The 19,106-nt window shown below is 42.0% G+C and overlaps 2 protein-coding genes and 1 long non-coding RNA gene across 7 annotated transcripts in view; 1 reads left to right on the top strand and 2 right to left on the bottom strand.

Moving 5' to 3' along the window:
• Positions 1–5,451, bottom strand: part of ptprub (protein tyrosine phosphatase receptor type Ub) — a 195,117-nt gene extending 189,666 nt beyond the window's left edge. For 2 of the 4 annotated variants that reach the window (XM_076889732.1, XM_076889733.1), the window contains exon 1: positions 5,176–5,451. In XM_076889732.1, the coding sequence (XP_076745847.1) occupies positions 5,176–5,245 (70 nt within the window). In that variant the 5' untranslated portion in view covers positions 5,246–5,451. The remainder of the gene's footprint in view (positions 1–5,175) is intronic. The other 2 variants (XM_076889734.1, XM_076889735.1) reach the window with 1 other exon arrangement.
• LOC143421039 (uncharacterized) lies at positions 4,643–9,639 on the top strand. The gene is made up of 3 exons (XR_013100762.1): positions 4,643–4,995; positions 6,260–6,362; positions 9,522–9,639. It is a non-coding gene; the product is annotated as an uncharacterized LOC143421039 (long non-coding RNA).
• LOC101466650 (glucocorticoid modulatory element-binding protein 1) lies at positions 6,755–19,010 on the bottom strand. 2 transcript variants are annotated; one of them, XM_076889736.1, is made up of 10 exons: positions 18,697–19,010; positions 15,327–15,468; positions 13,757–13,815; positions 13,386–13,507; positions 13,124–13,227; positions 12,499–12,683; positions 12,036–12,182; positions 9,558–9,695; positions 9,203–9,319; positions 6,755–9,118 (listed from the first exon to the last, which is right to left on the bottom strand). In XM_076889736.1, the coding sequence occupies exons 2-10, from the start codon at positions 15,449–15,451 to the stop codon at positions 8,580–8,582; spliced, it is 1,536 nt and encodes a 511-aa protein (XP_076745851.1). In that variant the 5' UTR covers positions 15,452–15,468; positions 18,697–19,010; the 3' UTR covers positions 6,755–8,579. The 2 variants fall into 2 exon arrangements, with proteins under 2 accessions (XP_076745851.1, XP_004560035.2); XM_004559978.3 differs by lacking the exon at positions 18,697–19,010 and adding an exon at positions 16,566–17,246.
• Between the last annotated feature and the right edge of the window lie 96 nt (positions 19,011–19,106).

The raw sequence follows: 19,106 nt of genomic DNA, 5'->3' as shown, positions 1-19,106 counted from the left end.
CCGAAGAGCTCACCGTGGCAGCAGCTCAAGCCCATGCTAGCATCAGTGTCATGGCAAGTTCAGTCACTCAGCAACACAGGACCCTGCTGCATGTCAAGGCTTCAGCGTGTGATTTCGTGGTCTTACAAGCAGAGACGGAGGTGATGTTAACATGCACACATATGAAAATGACAGGGGACCACACATACACATGCAATTTTCATCAATATGCTAAAACATTCATAGCGTACGTCACAGAGTGCAGCTTTCAAATTAAAAAAAAAAAGAATGAGCGGGCTATGAATCTATGCAAAGAACTAGAATACATTTAAATTGAATTTGAAGAGCCTCAGCGATCACAGCTCAGAAATCCACAAGAAGCCAAGCCTTCGGCCAAACGTGCAACTCAATTATTTAAAAAAATGTCTAAAATGTAGTGCGGTGTAAATAAAAACAGAATGCGAGGATCTGCTAATCATTTAAACCCTACATTTAAGTGTACACAGCAAGTGGCACATGACTATCAGCTGTACATTTTCAATTTGATGCCAGCAACGTGCTCCAAAAGAAAGTCTGGACAGGGGCATGTTTACCTCTGTGTTGCATCACCTCTTCTTTTAACAACACTCTGCAAGCAAGAAGGCAAGAAAGGAAAAGGTTTCCCATTCCTGCTTGATGTGAGCACCTCAACAGTTCATGGCCTCTTTTTCATACGTTTGCTGTAGAATAGCAGCGCGCAAGTATTGAATACAAATATGATCTGGAGAGCAGATGCCATGCTAATTTCTCTAGTGTCTCGTTGCTTTACGTTTCACGGTCGTTTATTCTTTTCTAAAGGAGAAAATCTGTTTTTGGATTTCCCACTTGTTGTTTCTCAGGACTCCCGTGGCCTGATTCCTGGCCCCTTCATAATACACTTACAATAAGAGACCTCGACAGGATAATAAGTGTCATGTATAATTATCTCCAATCTGCCAGGTTTCCCTCCCAGTGGTTCCTTTCAGCACTTTGTGCTGGCCGGCGAGACCAGATACAAAGCAGTGAGGGCACACAGAGAAAGGCAAGGCTAAATGGCACAGGAGACACACACACACGCGCGCGCACAGCGGAAGCAAACCTGCCTTTGGGCTTTGCCCTGTTCTCAAAGACAACGACCTGCTCTTTCTCTGCCTCTAAAACATGACTCCCAACCAGTGCTTGACCTTTCTGAAGAGCAAACAATCCTCTGCCTGAGTAGGCCACAACTCACAGAGCTCTTCAACAGACAGGGGAGAGAAAAAAAACTAAGTTGGGACTGATTTAGAAACAGAACACTAGCATGTGATAATTAAAAAGAGAACAGGAAAAACGCTTAGCAGGATTAATTAAGCACAACAATCACAAGATGTGCGTGAGCCGCAGCCTGGCATAGGAGAAGACTAATAAATGCCTGCACACTCAGCAGAGCACCGAGATGGGGAAGATGCATGGGAAAGACATGAGAGATTAGCCCAGATGAAGACGGAGCAGGCCCCAGACCGGACACATGCCTTCACTGATGAGGCGTACCAATCATGGCACTTGGCATGAAGCAGAGCTCCTTGAGTACACACGGTAGATGGATACGTTTCATCTTCCAGCCTTGTGAGATGAGTAAGCCGATCGTGGCCTGGCTCTCTTCCACGTAGCCCCACATTACAATAGATGAGAAACAGGAGAGACAGGCTGGAGAGCAGAGGGCTTCTCTCATAAGCAGCCTGTTTAATCAGACACACGCACACGTGCAAGCCGAAGGCAGAATGGCCGGCATGCACGAGCTTTGCAAATGTCCTGCTGTGGCCTCAGCAGAAAAACAAAACACCCCAACAATCTATCTGAATGAATCCCTCTGTCGCTCTCATCTTCTCCCTCTCTGAAATTCTTTCCCCACCGTCCTCCCGCTTCAATCCCTTCCCTCACAGTTGCAAAGTTTTCCATCTGCTCTCTGAATTACTGCCCCTGATCCCACAAAGATGGAAATCAACCAGTCATTTCAGGAGTCTGATTTAGGCCCAATCCTTACTGCCCGTTTGTATTCCATCCGCAGATGGTGGCCTGGCTCCTGCAGGGAACACTTCCACTTGGTGGATTTACTGCAATTCTGTGGTGCGAGGCAACATTTTCTACATGATGGGTTTTTTTTTTTCTTTCTCCAGCAATAATTCACAAATGCATCAGAGGGTCTTTTTTTTCCTCGCCATTCAGTTAGAAGCTTATTACAGTGAGCACGTCTAATGGACTCTCAAGAAGCAATATGTAACAGCTACAAATAGGCGCCGGGAGATGAATAATGCTACAATAATAACCTTTTGCAATAAAGAAAATAGTCAAATTGGCACAGCATAAACATTTAAATAGCCTGGGAACACTTCTTTTGAAATAATATAGCGACTGAATTATTTTAGCCACATATATACCGTGTTGTCTGTTTGGTACATGTATCAATACATCTGCTAATGCTTGTATAGGTGTGTGTTAACTTTTTAGTTAGTCAGCTTACTATGATGCATGATTAAGTTACATTACTGTTTTTTTTTCTTAAAATTATGTAAAAGACGATCTGATTATCATTGCAGCTCCATCCCCTCTATGCTTCTAAGTGCAGGTGTTTCCATATTACACATCCCAGGATCGGTGCTTTTGTTTATGCAGTGTAAACCTGAGGCCCCGAGGTGTTATTCATCCCATGCCATGCTTAAGCTAGACAGTCTGGGCTCCGCGGCCCTTTTCATCTTGATCTAAGCGTTAGCTTATTCAGGGAAATAAGCAAAAAAAGGATATTCTGCCTTAACTTTAGATCAAACTGGGAAATGAGTCATGAGACGCGGGATAATTACACCACTCAGTTGACAACATTCAGTGCTAATAGAGGAGACAGATGGTAAGTGAACATTCGTTCTATTCCCTTAAGAGACAACAGGGGAGTGAAAGTGGCAGTTTGAGCTCCATAGGAGGGAGGAAACGCGCTCATATAGCTGTACAACTGGAACGTCGACCGTCTACATGACGGGCTCTTTATGCGAATTTGATGCAAATGCCGTGCTTTTCTTTATTTTTAATCACACACACTGCAGTGAGTCCAGTGCAGCAGATAGAGATAATAATCATTTCACTTGACGGCCTGCATTGACCCAAAGCACAAGCAAGAAAGGGTTATGGCTTGAAAGATATGGATCGGAAGAGGTGAAAGGGGCGAGAAAATGAAAAGAGAAGTGAGCCCTAATTGTTCTAAAGACGTGGTCCTCGCCCAATCACAGCAAAAGAGACTCTCTAAAGATTGTGAGATTCAAAGCTGCATTTATGCGTGCTCCCTAACTTCGCCTCCCACAGGATTCAGGTAGGTGGAGGAGCCATGAGGGGAAGTCAAGCCAGGGGAGAGGAGGAGGAGGAGTGGCATCAGTCACGTAGAAGAGAAGCTGCAAAAACTGGCAACTAAACTGTTACCTATTAGCAGCTAATGGGAAGGTGGAAGACGTCAAGGACTTGCAACACTCCAGTTAACAAACTTTTAAAAAAAAAGAAAAAGGAACGACAGCATGTACATTTTTGTTGACAGACTCCCTCACACAGCGTTGCGTAGTGAAGCGTTGCTGTTCCATTCAGCTCTTTTAATTACCTGTGTGTGATTTAATCCTTCATATGTCTCAGCCCATTCCTCTTAATGATGTGCTCCATTCAGCTCTCCACAAAACATATTATGCTTGGTTTGTTGGGGGGGAGGTTTTTTATTTTTTTTAGTGCTGTTTTTGTTGCTGCTGCTTCTTTCACTTACACAGAGCATCAGTGGCTTCTCCCTTGTCTCATGAACCACTAAGCAGGGCAAGAAAGAAATGCAAATCCTGGCAAAAGTAATAATGGAAAACATCAAGCCAATTTCCTTCCGCAGGTGACAAGCGCTGTGGTGCATATTTATACAGTCTGCCGTGTAAATGATATCCATGTTAACGCCTTATTAGCCTTATTAGGTTTAATGCACAATGTGCATATGCATGTGTGTGCATTAATTCAAACAGGCCCAAGCCGTTTCAGGCACTGAGAAAAAAAAAATTAATCCAGAACACCTGAGTTTATACCTGTATCTGAATAAATGTTTAATTCCTTAATATGACATTTATTCTCATTGCTTTTTTTCTTTCTCCTTCCACCTTTCAAATGAGGCAGTTTTTTTCCCCATTTCTTTTCTAAAGATTTCATTTATAAGGTATAATCCAATCTCAAGAATAAACTAGAGGAAAAAGTCAGACACTGCATCCTATTCATGTGAGAAAAAAATCCTCAGTCTCCCAATCCAGCCTGGCAATAGACGAATAGACTTCTTCCAACAATAAAATCAGCCTCTAAAATGTTCTCTTTTTTTAACGTGTCAGTTTTGAAATTAAGAGCCGCTTGGTGAGCTTTCTGCAGCCAGACAGCCCACCTCGTCCAAGGAGAAACAGGAGCATCTCACCACCTTGAGATAAAAATGTGGCATCTGTGAGAAAGACTCATCTAATCCCAGAGTGCACGCGACAATTAACCAGTAATCACAGCAGTGTCACATTCAAACTTTTTAAAGAGTCTCCGACTCCCCCTGTTTAAACCGACGCCGGTGTGGTTTTGGTTTTTGACGGGGGGGTCTGGATGTCATCAAGGATTGGGTCAAGGCTGTGGGGATATGAGAGACTCGTGCACACATGCTCTGCGGGGATCTCTGATTTTATTTTTCGTTTTTAAGGAAATGAACTGATGTCTAACTTTGGATCGCAGACACCGTTCAGGCTACCTGGCGCCTTTAAATGGGGCTTGGGCGATAACAGAAAGCAGAAGCGGCGCAGCGCAAAAGGCTGTGCTGTTTAGGGAAATGGAAGCTTTTTCCCCCCCGACCCAGAGCACCCATTCGCAGTCATCCTAACCACCAACCTTTGTTTTTTTTCTTCCTTTTATTAACCTTGGAAACTTGAAGCTTCAGTTTATAAAAGTTATTGCTCGTAGCTTCTGCTGGGAGGACATCGTCCCACGGTAAGTCGTGGAAAGGGGCAGAAAGGCGCAGATAAACGCAGCAGCGTGTTTTGGAGGAACAGGAGCACAAAAGTTGGCACCTCCACCAGATTCGCTCCGCTTTTTCTTTCAGTGGACTTTCATCCGCATGGTAAAACTTCCCAAACGTGTCCACGAGATCGAGATGAACGTGTGCCTTACCTGTTGGCCCCTCGATGCCATCGGCGTAGATCTGAACAGTCAAAATTAAGAGAAAGGCGCAGGTGTTCATCGTGTAGATGATTTAGTCCACTTTAAATGTGCAGAAGAAATCATTTCATTTACTTGGTGCGATCCGGCAGCGCAGGCAGAGCGGAGCCCATTTAGTCCCCCCCCAAAAAATCTGACTGAGTGGAGTTTCGGAGACACTGAAGCAGACAGGGCAGAGCTAGTTCTGCAAACTGACGTCAGGGTAAACATTTCAGGGGAGAGATTTCTTTCTCAAGCCCACTTTCAGTCCCAGCCTCCACTTCGCCCTCCGCGGGATTCAGAGTATGAGCCGGGCGCCTCCAAGCGGTCAGATCTATCAATGGCACCGAGGTGCTCAAACGTCGGCGAAGCAAAACCCCACAATGTGAGAGATTGTGTGTCTCTATACCTGTATGTTTGTGAGAACCCTTTAGTTGGCAATCACTTTTTTGCGACTCTTTTATTTGACCTCACTGCCTCAAAGTGCTATCTCATGTGTAAAAGTAGATTGTAAGATTTAAAGAAAGGTTAGTCACGCTGCTTTAAGAGGTCCAGGCACAGAGATTAGATTTGGCTCAGACAGTGAGATACTTTTCATATATTTAATGTTAAGGAGAAGCTCTCTAATCTTCCCTGGCCAGAGGCTCCAAACACAGGTACAGGAGTCTGATAACAATGCCTACAGGCGGAGGAATAGCCTACTTATTATTCCAGCTAAAGCTACATCACTGCACACAGTTGAGAATTAAAACTAAACATTTTAATTTCACTCCTGTTTAAATATGCTAAATCATGTTTTAAAATCATATCAGCAACCTGAGGACTAATGAATCAAGTAATGCACAAACTATCCTGGAAAAAAAGATTTTTTTTGTCATGTTAGCGACTGTTTTACAGCTGAGGTAAGACGTATACTCACACAAGACAGACAGGTAAGCATGCCTTCACGCCTACCCATGACAGGTGCAAAGCATATCTCTCCATAAATTATGTGGTCTGTCATGTTGTGTGCATTGAATTTGCATTTAATGAGACTACATTTTCTCTCCAACCCCAGCTGGCTGTGTTTGTTGGAGTCCACCTGATATAATGGACGGCAGAAATCAGGTATCATGCAGAGTGAAATATAAAACACAGATGGAGCGACTACATGGAAAGAGGTAAGAACCCCACCGTGACTTTGATACATATAAATGCATATCTGGTTGTCTTGCTTGTCCTGTCTGGTGTGTGTGAAAACACAAGTTGTGTATTTGAATATGAATTCCTGGATATTCTTTCCATCCAGCAACGTGTGCACTTGTATTTGATTACAGCTTTTTTCTTCCCGGCCTAAACGTCTTGCGTAAGTGCTGATGTGACAGTCGCTCTTGTTCAGGTTAAAAGCTGACACGTTTAGCTGCTGCTCCAGGACCCCCAATTTGATCAAGATGCCATTAAGCAGGCTAATCATCATTCATTTTGCTGCGATGTGTGAGCACTAAGGCCGTGGATTAAATTAAAGGTGGCCACAGAGATGCATCTAAGTCCAAACATGAGAGCACATTGCAGACTTTAATGCCGTTAGCCCGGAATGACAGATGAATGATACGACGCTCAGCCGATTACTTAATTTAACCAAAGGAGCACAATATATGTCAGGCTAACAATTCTAATTACACCTGCGTGATGCACAGCAGAGCTTTTCTTCCAAGTATTCGAGCCACAGAGCAGCAATTTATATAAACAAGCTCAGAATTCTCCATTATAGTTTAATTTGTGTTAAACTTAATAGAATGTTGCAAAATACTGTTCGAATAATCCAACAGCAGGACAGGTGTCAGCGGAGATGCTGAGAACCGCACTACGATGAAAGTCATTTTATCAGCTGCCACTCACGTTGCCTCACAAACAACTACATCTGCCCAGGCAGTGTTGTGCATGAATTGATAATAACATATCATCAGAGTTCTGAGAGAAGCTGTCAAAGGCAAATCATCAGCGTCTATCACGCGGCCTCGGCATGCAGCTCGAAAAGCAAACAAACAGCGAAACGCAACGGGGAGGCAAACATGAGAAGGCTACTGTACTTCACTGTGTGTGGCCTAAAACGCTGAAGATCGGTCAGTCAAACCGGCGATACCTTAAAAAACAGGACAATTTCCACCGGCTGTCAAAAAGAAACTGCAAGTCCAACACAGTGATCAGGGAACTCACAGCAGCAGTGTTTCCTCCTCTGCAGGCTGATAAGCTGTTCAAATACACTCGTTTCTGTTGTGAGGAGGTCAGTAAGGTAACAGGTGTCCGCGTGAGACGTTAGAACAATCTGACTGTGAGAAGTAATGAGATGAATGAAGCCGCTGAGATTAAAACCAGCAGGGAAACTTTGAATAAACAATGACCTCTGTGCGCAATTTATTGGCTTCCTGCCTGTACGGTCAGTAGATTAACCACCAACGTTTTCCAATTTCCATCAACGCCCTGACTTTAAAAAGGATCAGTAAATTGAGTGGTGTGAAGTTAGCGCTTGAAGAAAACTCACACGCTGCTGCTGTTAAAAATTCAAAATGCGAAGGTTTTTATTCAAAATGCATTCATTATCGCTCAAGGTCATTTTGATGGCTATTTCTCCCTTCTTACTTTTAACTAGCAAGGGGATAGTTACTGCAAGATTCTGTATTTGTTAGTACTCAGTGTAAGGGGCGTGATTAGAAACTGGGAGCCATACATCTTCAGGCAGGATGTGTCTGCAGGTGGTCAAATCCTAATCACAGCCTGAGTGAGAAATATTTCACAAAATCTAAAAGATATAAATCGCAAAACACAAGTAACAAAATAAGTATTTTACAAGTTGCTAAAAAAATCTATCATTAATTAGTGACAGTGTTCAGCTAGAGGAAGAGTGTCATCAAAGACGGCAGACTTGTAAAGGATTGGAAACACTGATACTATGTGGGTGATAATAATAAAAAAAACAACCAGACCAGCACACGTTCATTGTCACCTGAAATGTCAATGATTTTTTCTGTTAAGTGCTGGTGTCATATAAAATCTCAAAAAGCAGTAATAAATCTTCGTATTGCAAAATAGGGCATATTATGACACCCATAATGACTCGAACAATGGTTTGGGACAGTCGGTCACTTAATCGACGAGTCATTTCAGTTGTATTACCTCTGATGCTGTAAAATCCAGCATTTCCATTTAAGAACATTAAAAAGCGTCTGTGTGAGAAGACAACCCCACTAACCGCTGTCTGTACTGCATATTTCACTGTGGGAAAAGTAGAGTTTGACAAAGTCATATTGTTTTTAATTGTTTCTCCGCTCCGTGTCTTCTTTCAGTTCCCGGCACATTCCCTCAATTAGTCCTGCAGAATCCCTCTGGGGTCGTCTGCCTCACTTACTTTTATGTTTCTTTGATGCCTTTCTCCCCATAATCACCTTTTCAATGTCGTGCAAGCCTTCTGTCACCTCGTCCCTTCTAACATGAGATCCCTCCCAAAACTTTACACTCCCTTGTCTAGGTTCTTTGTGGATCCCTGATGTGTCCTTTCTCTTGTTGCCTTCCCTTCCCAGCCCATGAAACTCCTCCTGGTTGTCTGCCTCACTGATCTCTCGGTCCCCCTCCAGCGTGGCACTGTGGACATCCCTGTCTGTCCTGCCAGTTTCAGCATGACAACGCTGGCTGGTGTAGGCAGAGAAATGGGCAAAGAGCTGAGGGTTTATTGTGAGATGAGGGTAAGATGCAGCACATAAACCTGTGATAGAATGAGGCTGGATCGCTGTGGCTGATTTGACAGAGGGCAGCGAGCTCTGGGGATGGCTGCTCGTCTTGCTTTTACGCTGAGTTCGAGGGTGTTTTAGTGATGCGGCTTTTTTAGATGTCCCTTTATCACAGCTCTGCTTCCCCTTGTCCTCCGAGAGCTCATCGAAGTCTACACAAGAAGAAAATTATCGTTAATTCGCTTCATCGGGGTATCTCTGCATGTGCCGCGTGATAGTTTTGAATGCTTTCTCACCATAAACACTGTTATGGATCTTTTTCTTTTCAGTCTGGCTGCGCCTCAGGTCTGTGGCTTGTTTCACCGAATCCAAAAGCCCAAACATCTCACACAAGGAATTAAGCAGCATGACATCTAACAAAATAATCAAGAGTCAGCTACAAGGCTTTTGAATGATTTGTCCACAATGAAGTCAGCTGTTTGCAAAATCAATAGCAATGAATTTTCAAAGATTTAGCTGGCGGGGCCTTTATTGAAAATCTTTTTGAAACCTGATTTTTCAAGTTTTGACTCAGCTGACGTTTTATTAACATCAACACTGAATCATTTTTCACAGTCCAGAGGTTAGATGGGTACCACTGTGGGCACTTACCTGTTTCCTGCAGGTTTCCGTTCTCACTGCGAAGCTCCACCCGCTTAAAAGTGCTGAACAGTTCATTCTGGAGGCTGGATAGGACCTCCCCCATCATCCCGCAGTCTGCCACACCCTTCCACAGAGTCAACACCCCGTCTACAGGAGGTCAAATAGGTAGGGCGTTATAATGGGATATCAAGAAATCTATGCAAGTGTGTGCATGTTTGTCCTTTCGTTTTGTTAGTTTGTGTAAAAGTATACAATGCTTTGTGTTGCTGTGGGGACAGGCAGCAAGAAAAATAGGGTTGGAGGTGAAATTTGGAGAGAGTCAGAGCTTTGAAAGAGGAAGAAAAGAGAGAAGAAAAACAGAAACAGAATATGTCAGGGTTGGATAAACACTGGGAACAAATATACAGAGATAAAGGAAATAGGAGTGATGCAGCAGTTGGAGAGAGGATGTCAAATATGTGACAGAGGGAACGACAAAAGAGTGTGAAAATGGGTCAGAAAAGAGGTGCTCCAAGAGGAGAGAAAGGAGGGCAAGGCGAATTTGAGAGTGAATGAAGAATTACTGGAGATCTGCCAAAAGAAAAGGAAAACAAGTCAAGCGCATGAAAGTGGTAAAAATGTCAAAGATGCTTGATATGAAATGCATGCAAATTCATGTTTGCTTAAAATCTGTCGAGATAAATGCAGAATGTCTGGTGAAGATATTCCAAATACCGTTTAAGGCCCTCCGAAGTTTAATTCATTCATTTCTTTACATCGTGCATTACAGAGAAGCAGCGCATTTCTTCAGCAGCTGATAGAGGAGTAGAGGTGTAAGCTGTGAATTGGCTACATGTTTTAAGCCCTATGACTCCTTATTTCGTTTTATTTTGCTTCCAAGGAAACTAGACTTTTTTAAAATATTTTTAAAGCGAGCAGCAGTTCAAGTCCAGGTTTTCTGAAGGTCTTTCAAACGTTTTTCAGTCCAGTCCTTGTACCTGACCTGATTTTAGTGGAATGTTTCTTTTGTTTGTTAAGTCGTTTAACATTGACCTGTGAATCTTTCAAGCATAAAAAAAAACATTACACGTGACAAAGAACTAATTTTAAATTGTATCTTGATGGAGTTTATTACAAGCAGCCTGTGTTAGATTTATGGAAGATGCCAAAGATGTCACGGTTTGATATGCAAAGTATTATTGAAAGGTTTTGTCATGGTTCATGGAAATGTTGGAGATCGTGTCAACAAACTTGATGGAATTCTGAACACAGAAACACACCATCAGATTTTGATCCGCTATGTAATACCATGTGGAAAGAATCTGACTAACACTGGCTTCATGTTTCAGCATCACAGTGATACCAAACGCACAACGGAACACTATCGGTCATGGATCGGCCTCCCCAGAGCCCAGAACCTCCTCGAGACTACTTAAAGAAAAGTTGAAAAAAGCTTGAATCAGAGGTTTTAGGCTGTGTTGAAGATTAAAGGTGGTCACACCAAATATTGACTTACAAGCTTGTTAGAACTTTACAAACTCTGTTTTTGACTTATATACTATACTTCAATGTATGTTTTGACATTTTAGTAAATCTCGGCACATTTTTCCCTTTGTCCTAGCAAAATATAAAGAAACGATGGGTGTGTCAAGACTTTTGCACAGTACCAATATCGATGCATCTCTAGGCTAAAGATGCATCGATATCTACTGTCATCTACTTTAAAGAGCACCTGATAAGGTCACTTAAAACACCCTTAAATCAAAGTTTTGGTTAGAATAGCACTTAGAAATGTCAGATGGGGTCAGCAGCTCTTTAAGGACGGTCTGCAGGAATGGCACAACTGCAGATTCAAAGGTTCAGTGGTTTGGTGGAGGGGTCAAACAATTGATGCTGCAAGAGGTGTGACACAAGGGACAAATGGACTGCAGGATGACTCATTTAAACCCTTCAGGGCAGGTTTCAGGGCTCACAGACATACAACCTCTTGAAGATCTGTGGGCTGAAGTTGTGCCTCCACCCATGATAGCATTGAAACTTTTAAAGTCAAACATTTCTAAGAAACATTTCCTTTAACAGATGGAAAAGTAACACATGCCAGGAGTAAATAAAACTTTCATGATGCCGGAGCCTACAGGACATATTCTAGCATATAACCTGACAGACATTTGCAGTTAAACATGTGACTTGCACATGCTCCATGTGCTGTGCCCAAAACTGCAGTAAGCCACTAAATGGCTTCTAAACAGAGCATATACCCATGTGGCGACTGCTTAAACACCCAAAGTGGAGCAGTAGAGGTGAGCGGTTTGCTGCTGTGTGGGCTATCATGAAAGGAGATGCCATCTGCTTTCCCGGTTCCAACAGTGACTGACTGTGCACAGATTTTCCCGCTGAACAGTAATTATCTGGGTGTTATCTTTATTTAAAATAGGGCGTACCTGCCTTATGCAGTTTATTAATCTATTCAACAAGCACCCCAGTGTATGCACGTGTTCTTATAATTACCAGGTACGTCAGCCAGCTTTCTTTTGGTAGCATGTCCATTGGCTGTTACAGGGTTTAGAAGCCTCCGTGGACCGTTGCTCCAGTCTGCTGCTGCACTAATCCTATCCTGCAAACTCTCCTGCACCTCTGCCGCCTTATGTGCATCTTCTGAAATGGGAACAAAATGCAGTGAAACCCATAATGCGACCACTCCTCTCTGGATTTTATTTTCTTCTGTGCGGTGGTGAGGTAAACATTAAAAGCAAACTTTTTATTGCTGATGTTTATATTTAAACGTCAAGCTTATTAAAGCGTTCACTACTTTCCAAAAAATAAAAAAACCCTAAGGCTGTGTTTCTTTTCTGTAAATGTTCAAGTGGTTTCCAAAGGGTTTAGGTTCTGTTTCCTGAGTGATGCCGCAGCAGCCCAAGCATATGTGGGAGGCAAAAAAAAAGCAGCAAACTGAATGCCAACTGAAATCTACCTGTCACGGGAGACACCTGCCCTCCAACAGGGTCAAGAGCCAGACACGACAGGCTCGGCTGCACCGAGTTCCCAGGAGGAAGCCGCGTTCTGCTGATCAGCACATCAAATTTAGTGCTGTGGCAGGTGTTGCTGCACAGGGTGTCATGCTGGTAGAAATCTATCTGGCCGGAGTCCATCATTTTCCTGCACGGGGAGAGCCAGGTTAACACTGCAAAGTTTCCAGGAAAATATTTACGCTACGTAGCTACGGGGGGATGTTAGGACTGAATTTCCAGTGAGTTCCTGATAGCTTCTCAGCGGTGTGCTCGACACAGAGTGCCTTGATCTGGCCTCTGGAGGAATGAAGATGAAAAGAACAGATAGGGCCTTTTGAGCTTTGTGTACCATCTCACAGTAATACCAACAACAAGCGCAAACATGATAAAGAGGTGAGAAGTGTTTCTCGGCAGCTTGCATCCGTGCTATTTGATCCTGCTATCATGATAATGCCACTTACAGACTGCCTCTGGAATGCACCGGCAAACCCTGACAGACTCCAAGCAGCTGCAAATTATATGAGTGAGACTTTAGCTGTGCGCCGCTCTACAACAAAAAGCAGACAAAAAGAAGTTATATGAGTCTACCTGAGCATTACTCCTCCCAGCCTGATGGCTCTTTTCCAGTCCTTTAGAGTAGCTTTCCCTGCCAGATGCACAAACTGCTTAGGACTGATGAGCTCGTCATTGAACTGTTAAAAAAAAAAAGGGAGGACAGCACACATTATGTTTCTGAGAGAGTAATAAGACAGAAGGGACCAAAATGCCATCGCGGAGAAAGGTTTTCAAAAATTAATTTTGCAGTAATAATAAGGTAATAATTAAACGATCACACTAAACATCAACTTACTTTGACGCATCTGACGTTGATTCCGGGGCACACAAACTTCTTAAACAGCAGCACCGCCCTGCTGTCTCCGCAAGTGATGGGGTAGCCATACTCGACCTCATCTCCATCTGCTTCACTGTCATCTAAACGTTACAGAACACAAACATCGCCATGACCGCCTGCAGCGGCATTACAGTGTGCATTTGCAGTAATGAAAGTCAGAATCATCAAACACCCCAGGAGGTTTGTCAATACTCTCCATGTATATCTGTTACATGACAGTGAAGCTTGAGAGATTCATTATTCCGTTTACTGCATCGGTTAGACTGAATAAGCTGTGTGTTTGAAAGGTTCAGTTCAGCAATTAGTTGCAATGTCTTTGTGTCATTCACCATGATGCGTCTCTATGGCCAGGACTGTAGTGCCAGTGTCTGCAATGTCATCATTCATCCTGCAGAGGGCGACAGATCCACACATATAAAATAATTATTTATTGCACGCAAGCCTTGGAAATATTCTTAAAATGCGTGCAAGTTGGCTGCATGTATACACAGAACGACCAGATGTCACTCTTTATGTGGGACTGTAAAGCATTTGTATTGTTTATAGAGGAAATATCCTCAGTGTCAGTATTTGTTAGTTTGCTTTAAAAAAACTTTTACAATTTGCCTGATAAAGCATTGATGACGTCTTTATTGAGACTTTGGATGTCTACAAGAATCTCAGCCTCCATACAATAATAATTTAAGAAGTCTAAAACTAACACTGAAACTAAGAAAAAAATCAACTAAAGCCAAACATTTCCAAACAATAAAAATACTGGCAGCCACCAGTGCTACTCAGTGCATAATAAAGGAAGATTTTTTACTATAGTCAAAGGAAGGTCAGCCTGCATGATGGTATGCCTGTCAATGACATTTTCCCCCAAAAAAATCTGTCTTTTTATGGCAATGGGAGGCGCTACAGGAGCCTCCGGACTAAGACCACCAGGTACCGGAACAGCTTCTTCCCCACAGCTGTCAGACTCCTGAACTCTGCCTCCTGACATCTGACCCACGTTAAACTCATGGACTGAACATACACACAACCACAATGGACAACTGTACCCTCAAACACACAATAATAACATGGACTGAACCACCACTCACAACCACTAGCACTTTATATAGCCTCTGTAGGAATTATATCTCACTTATCTTAACTGCACTACTGTATAGCTCTGTGTAAATAATCATTCTGTACATTCGATAATTTTTAATCCTACAACTGTTTACAACTTCCATAGTTCCCATTTCTGTATAGCTGTATATCTCAGATTCTGTAAAGTTATTTATTTCATATTCTGTATAGTTTTTCATATTTATATCCTGTTCATATCCTGTACATAGCTTGTACTCACTACAGCCTGTACATACTTATAGTTATAGAATATTCACAACATACTTCATACCGTGTACATTATAACATACCATAATAGACCCATTTCTGTAATATACTCACATATCTATATTATTGCTAATATATATTGTAATATATCTATATCACTAAAGCACTTCTGGATGGATGCAAACTGCATTTCGTTGCCCTGTACCTGTGCATGTGCAATGACAATAAAGTTGAATTCTATTCTATTCTATTCTATTCAATCTGTGAATGCATCCATACTGAAACTTAAAGACTGTTAGCTAAAAGAATCAACAGTGAAATAACAATAACTTCAGTTTCCTTTTATGCTCATTGTATTTATTTAGCAAGAGTTGGAAAGGTTGCCTTTAAATATAATATAGTTGTTAAGGTGTCTCACTTTAGGATGTGGTCATCTTCTGTATACCTGCCTGATTTTGTGTTCTTTGAATTAAGTCTGCATTAAACAACAGATGTATCTCACATAATTTGTTTAACACAAAGATCACTGTGCTCTTCACACAAACAAAGCGCTTATATTAATACGAGCCACTTTACCCATGCAGGACGGGCTGCAGGTGCAAGAGGACTTGAGATTTTTGCTCAGTACTGCTGTGCTCTCCCTCCTCTTCCCTCGCAGTCATGACCTCCTCTGAAGACACGGTGACCTGAGCACCCGCCATCACCTCTCTTCTCGGAGCTGCAGACAGAAAAGGGCGAGCAGGCGTGTTAACGTCCACATGACAAGTGTGCACGCTTTAATGCACATGCAAATCACTGAGTTTTACCCACCCACCCCCTCTAACAGCCTTTTCTTGCATGCAACTGTCATAGAAATGAGTCCATACAGGGCTTAAAATGACATAATCCTCACATCACCGGGCCTTGCTTCCTATGCTGCTGCTAAGAATGCACAAGAACATCGTAAATACTGAAACAAAAGCTTACAGCTTTTACTAAAGCACTGCCTACAAACGTAACACAGCAAAGTCTATTCAAGGATATTCATCTATTTAATTCATTCAGTCAAAGGAATAATCTGACATCAGATCAGTCAGTCTGTTGAACAAATGCAATCTGCAGGAGCATTGTTACCAGATGAAATAAAGCAGTCTGCAAAGCATGCTGCCATGTAGCCTGCCTATATGTATGTGTATGTGTGTGCTATAATTATGGCTACAGAACACCTTAAGAATTTGCTTTAAAAATTGGCACATAATCACATTATGGAGTGGTCAAATGTGAACAAAGTACCCACTGGACTGTGATAATATACGGTCAGTGCGAAATGGGAAACCGCTCCAGGGTAAAAAGCTACCGATTAATAATAAATAAAGTGCCTTTGCAATCATTCGAGCCTGGTTCTCTCTATTATATCACTTCAGTCCAACATAAGTAGGAGATGATAGCAGATACATATGAAAGGCACCGAGGAGAAACTCATTTATAAACTGTTTGGGTGATTCCACAGCAGAGACACAGTGGCTGGCAGGCTTGTTATGCAGTAAAGAGCAGATAACAGCACTGATTAATAACTTCCACGCTGTATTAAGTGGCCTTAACACAGTGTGGATCACCAACTCATACAGCACGAACAGTTGCGTGCCTTGCTCACACTCCTGCACCCACTCAAACTGACGTCTGCTTGGTGCGGAGGCACGCACACCCCGACAGGGACGCGCGACCCTGTCCTTTGAAAAAATAAAAATAAAAAGGCGCACAAAACACCGTGTCCGTGTCAAACTCCCACACACTCTACCTGCGACTGTATGTAGACATTGTCGTAGTTTTACTCACCGTTTTACAGCAGGGGATAATTCATCCTCCGGTCGTCAGAGAAGTGCGATAGCATGCGCAGTGCTGCTTCGCTTAGACTTCCTGCAGTGAAGGCAGCATTTGCCTGAGAAGCATCTGTCCCGCTGTCACGAGAAGCGGTTGGCTCGCACGCGATGTGTAAATCGGTCAGACTGCTCTTATGTGGCTTGGATTGAGCGCCTCCACGGCTGTGCACAGGCTGAAAGCTTTCCAGCCTCAGAGCATGTTTCCAATCCAGGGAAAATCCGCAAGAACTATTATTATTATTAGTAGTAGTAGTAGTAGTATCATTATTATTACACAAATTACATATCTTAGCTCAACAATCTGGGTTTTGTTTGTTACACGTGTAGCTTTATGGTTTTAATACGACAGGCTCAACCCTCACGTCACCTACATATTTGATTGATTGATTGAATCTTTATTTTGAACATGTTGAAAAAGTACAACAAAATAGAATTAAAAGAGACAAATGAACAAAGCAAAACAAAAGGAAAACGAGCAACCACAACTCCAAATAACGTTCATGTTCAAAAAGGAGCAGGAAGAAGCATAAGCTTATTTAATCCCACCCCTTTTCCACTATCTAGTATCAATAGACTACAGAAATACCTCCTTGCAATTACATTATATGTCATGTGTATTTTTTTTTAAAATATATATACATATATGTTTCTATCTATCCATACATACGTATATACACATACGCATATATACACATTTTCAATAACCCCATTAACACTTCAGGGATACACAACCTACAAATTTAAATATATATATACCCATACCAACATACCCGTGCATTTTTAGAATATTGTCAGGAAGCAGGTTATTTATTGCTTTATATATAATTTGTGCAGTGAGAAAATGAACCAGATCTGTGAATTTTAGAATTTTTGATTTTAAGAATAGTGGATTTGTATGATCTCTGTAACCAGTTTTATGGATTATCCTTATGGCCCTTTTTTGTAATATAAAGATTGAATGATAGCGAACATTTGTAAATATTGCCCCAAACCTCTGCACAGTAATTCAAATACAGTGCAATCAGGGAACAATAGAGAATGTGGAGTGATTTGTGGTCCAGAATGTGTTTTACTTTACTCAAGATTGAGACACTTCTTGAAATTTTGTTATGTATATGATTTATATGAGACTTCCAGTTTAATTTATCATCTATAATCACACCAAGAAACTTATGTTCAAGTACTCTTTCAATTTCCACACCATCTATATGAATCTGCACTTGTGCATTTCTAAGGGAATTCCCAAATAAGATCATTTTAGTTTTACTTAGATTTAGCGATAGTTTGTTCCTGTTAAACCATTTTTTAATTTTGCACATTTCTGAAGTAATTGTATCCAGCAGCTCCTTTAGATTCCCCCCAGAACAAAAAATATTTGTGTCATCTGCAAATAATACTAATTTTAATATATCAGATGCCTTATAAATATCATTTATATAAATAATAAATAATTTTGGATACATATTGTACTTTACACTCCACACCTGGTCTTGATGGTCGAAGAATGTGTTGATGCAATAATAATGCAATAATATTTAACAAGCATGGACCGGACCAGGGATTTTTTTGGGGTGACCTTTGGAGAGTCACACCAGCAGGTGGTGTAATCCTTACAGCCAGAAGCATCAAGGCTGCCCAGATTGGGGCTCGTAGTGCAGCAGGATCAGCTCTCCTGTTCATGTGTGTCGTGACCAGAGCATGCCCCAGCTCTCTCTCAGGTACAACAGACCCACATCTCCAATATTCTGATAACTTCCAGTCTATAACTTTAAACCAGATGATAAATGCATGCATGGCCTCTCAGTCTTTCTTCTTTAAAATGACAGTCAGAGTGCTCCTAGATCACATGAATACTCTGTGATACTTTGATTGGGGACTCATGGCATTAAGTGAATAAATACTTCAATTTGTTCATAATTTGGGTGCGTTTGACAGGAGTCTCCTGGGACAGCGACAAAACGATGTTTTTTTAAAAGCACTTGTCAAAGCAGAAATGTTTTTAAAGTGAAGAACTAACTGATTGACGAAGACATTAAAAGGCTGGAATAATAGAAAAACACACGTAAGATTAAAGAAAAAATACATACCTCTAAATCTTGAGGAAAATGATTAATCGTGGCTCTAGAACAGGCGCTTGTTATATTTTTGTTGTTGCCTTGAATTCACCGGAAGATGGCAGTCTTAGCACTTAGACTGAGAACGGAAATTCGGGCGAGTTAATAAAGCGAACAGACGAGGTGTTTCTGAATGTTTCATGTTTGCTTTAAAACTGCACTTTCCACCTTTGACACGCACGCATCTTCAAATAAAGATCCCGGTTCGGCATTTCCATCGTTTCTAATGAGCGTAAATAAGAAGCACTGCTACCGCTGGCTGGTCGCAGGTCAGCGAACACCTACGGATCAGGCCAGCCCTATTTGGGAATGGAATCCCGGACACCAACTTGATTGACGCTTCAGGAGAGCCAATTGGAGACGGGGTTCGACACTCGTGACCA

Source organism: Maylandia zebra, linkage group LG11 (assembly GCF_041146795.1).
Source record: "Maylandia zebra isolate NMK-2024a linkage group LG11, Mzebra_GT3a, whole genome shotgun sequence".
Classification (NCBI taxonomy): Eukaryota; Metazoa; Chordata; class Actinopteri; order Cichliformes; family Cichlidae; genus Maylandia; species Maylandia zebra.
The sequence above is the reverse complement of the archived record's forward strand: the minus strand, read 5'-3'. Positions and strand labels throughout refer to the sequence as shown.

Coding starts and splice junctions, on each gene's coding strand:
- LOC101466650 (XM_076889736.1), bottom strand. CDS start 15,451: ATGGCGGGTGCTCAGGTCACCGTGTCTTCAGAGGAGGTCATGACTGCG. Junction 13,816..15,326: donor CTGCAGCCCGTCCTGCATGG/GTAAAGTGGCTC, acceptor CGCCCTCTGCAG/GATGAATGATGACATTGCAG. Junction 13,508..13,756: donor GGCCATAGAGACGCATCATG/GTGAATGACACA, acceptor TGTAACGTTTAG/ATGACAGTGAAGCAGATGGA.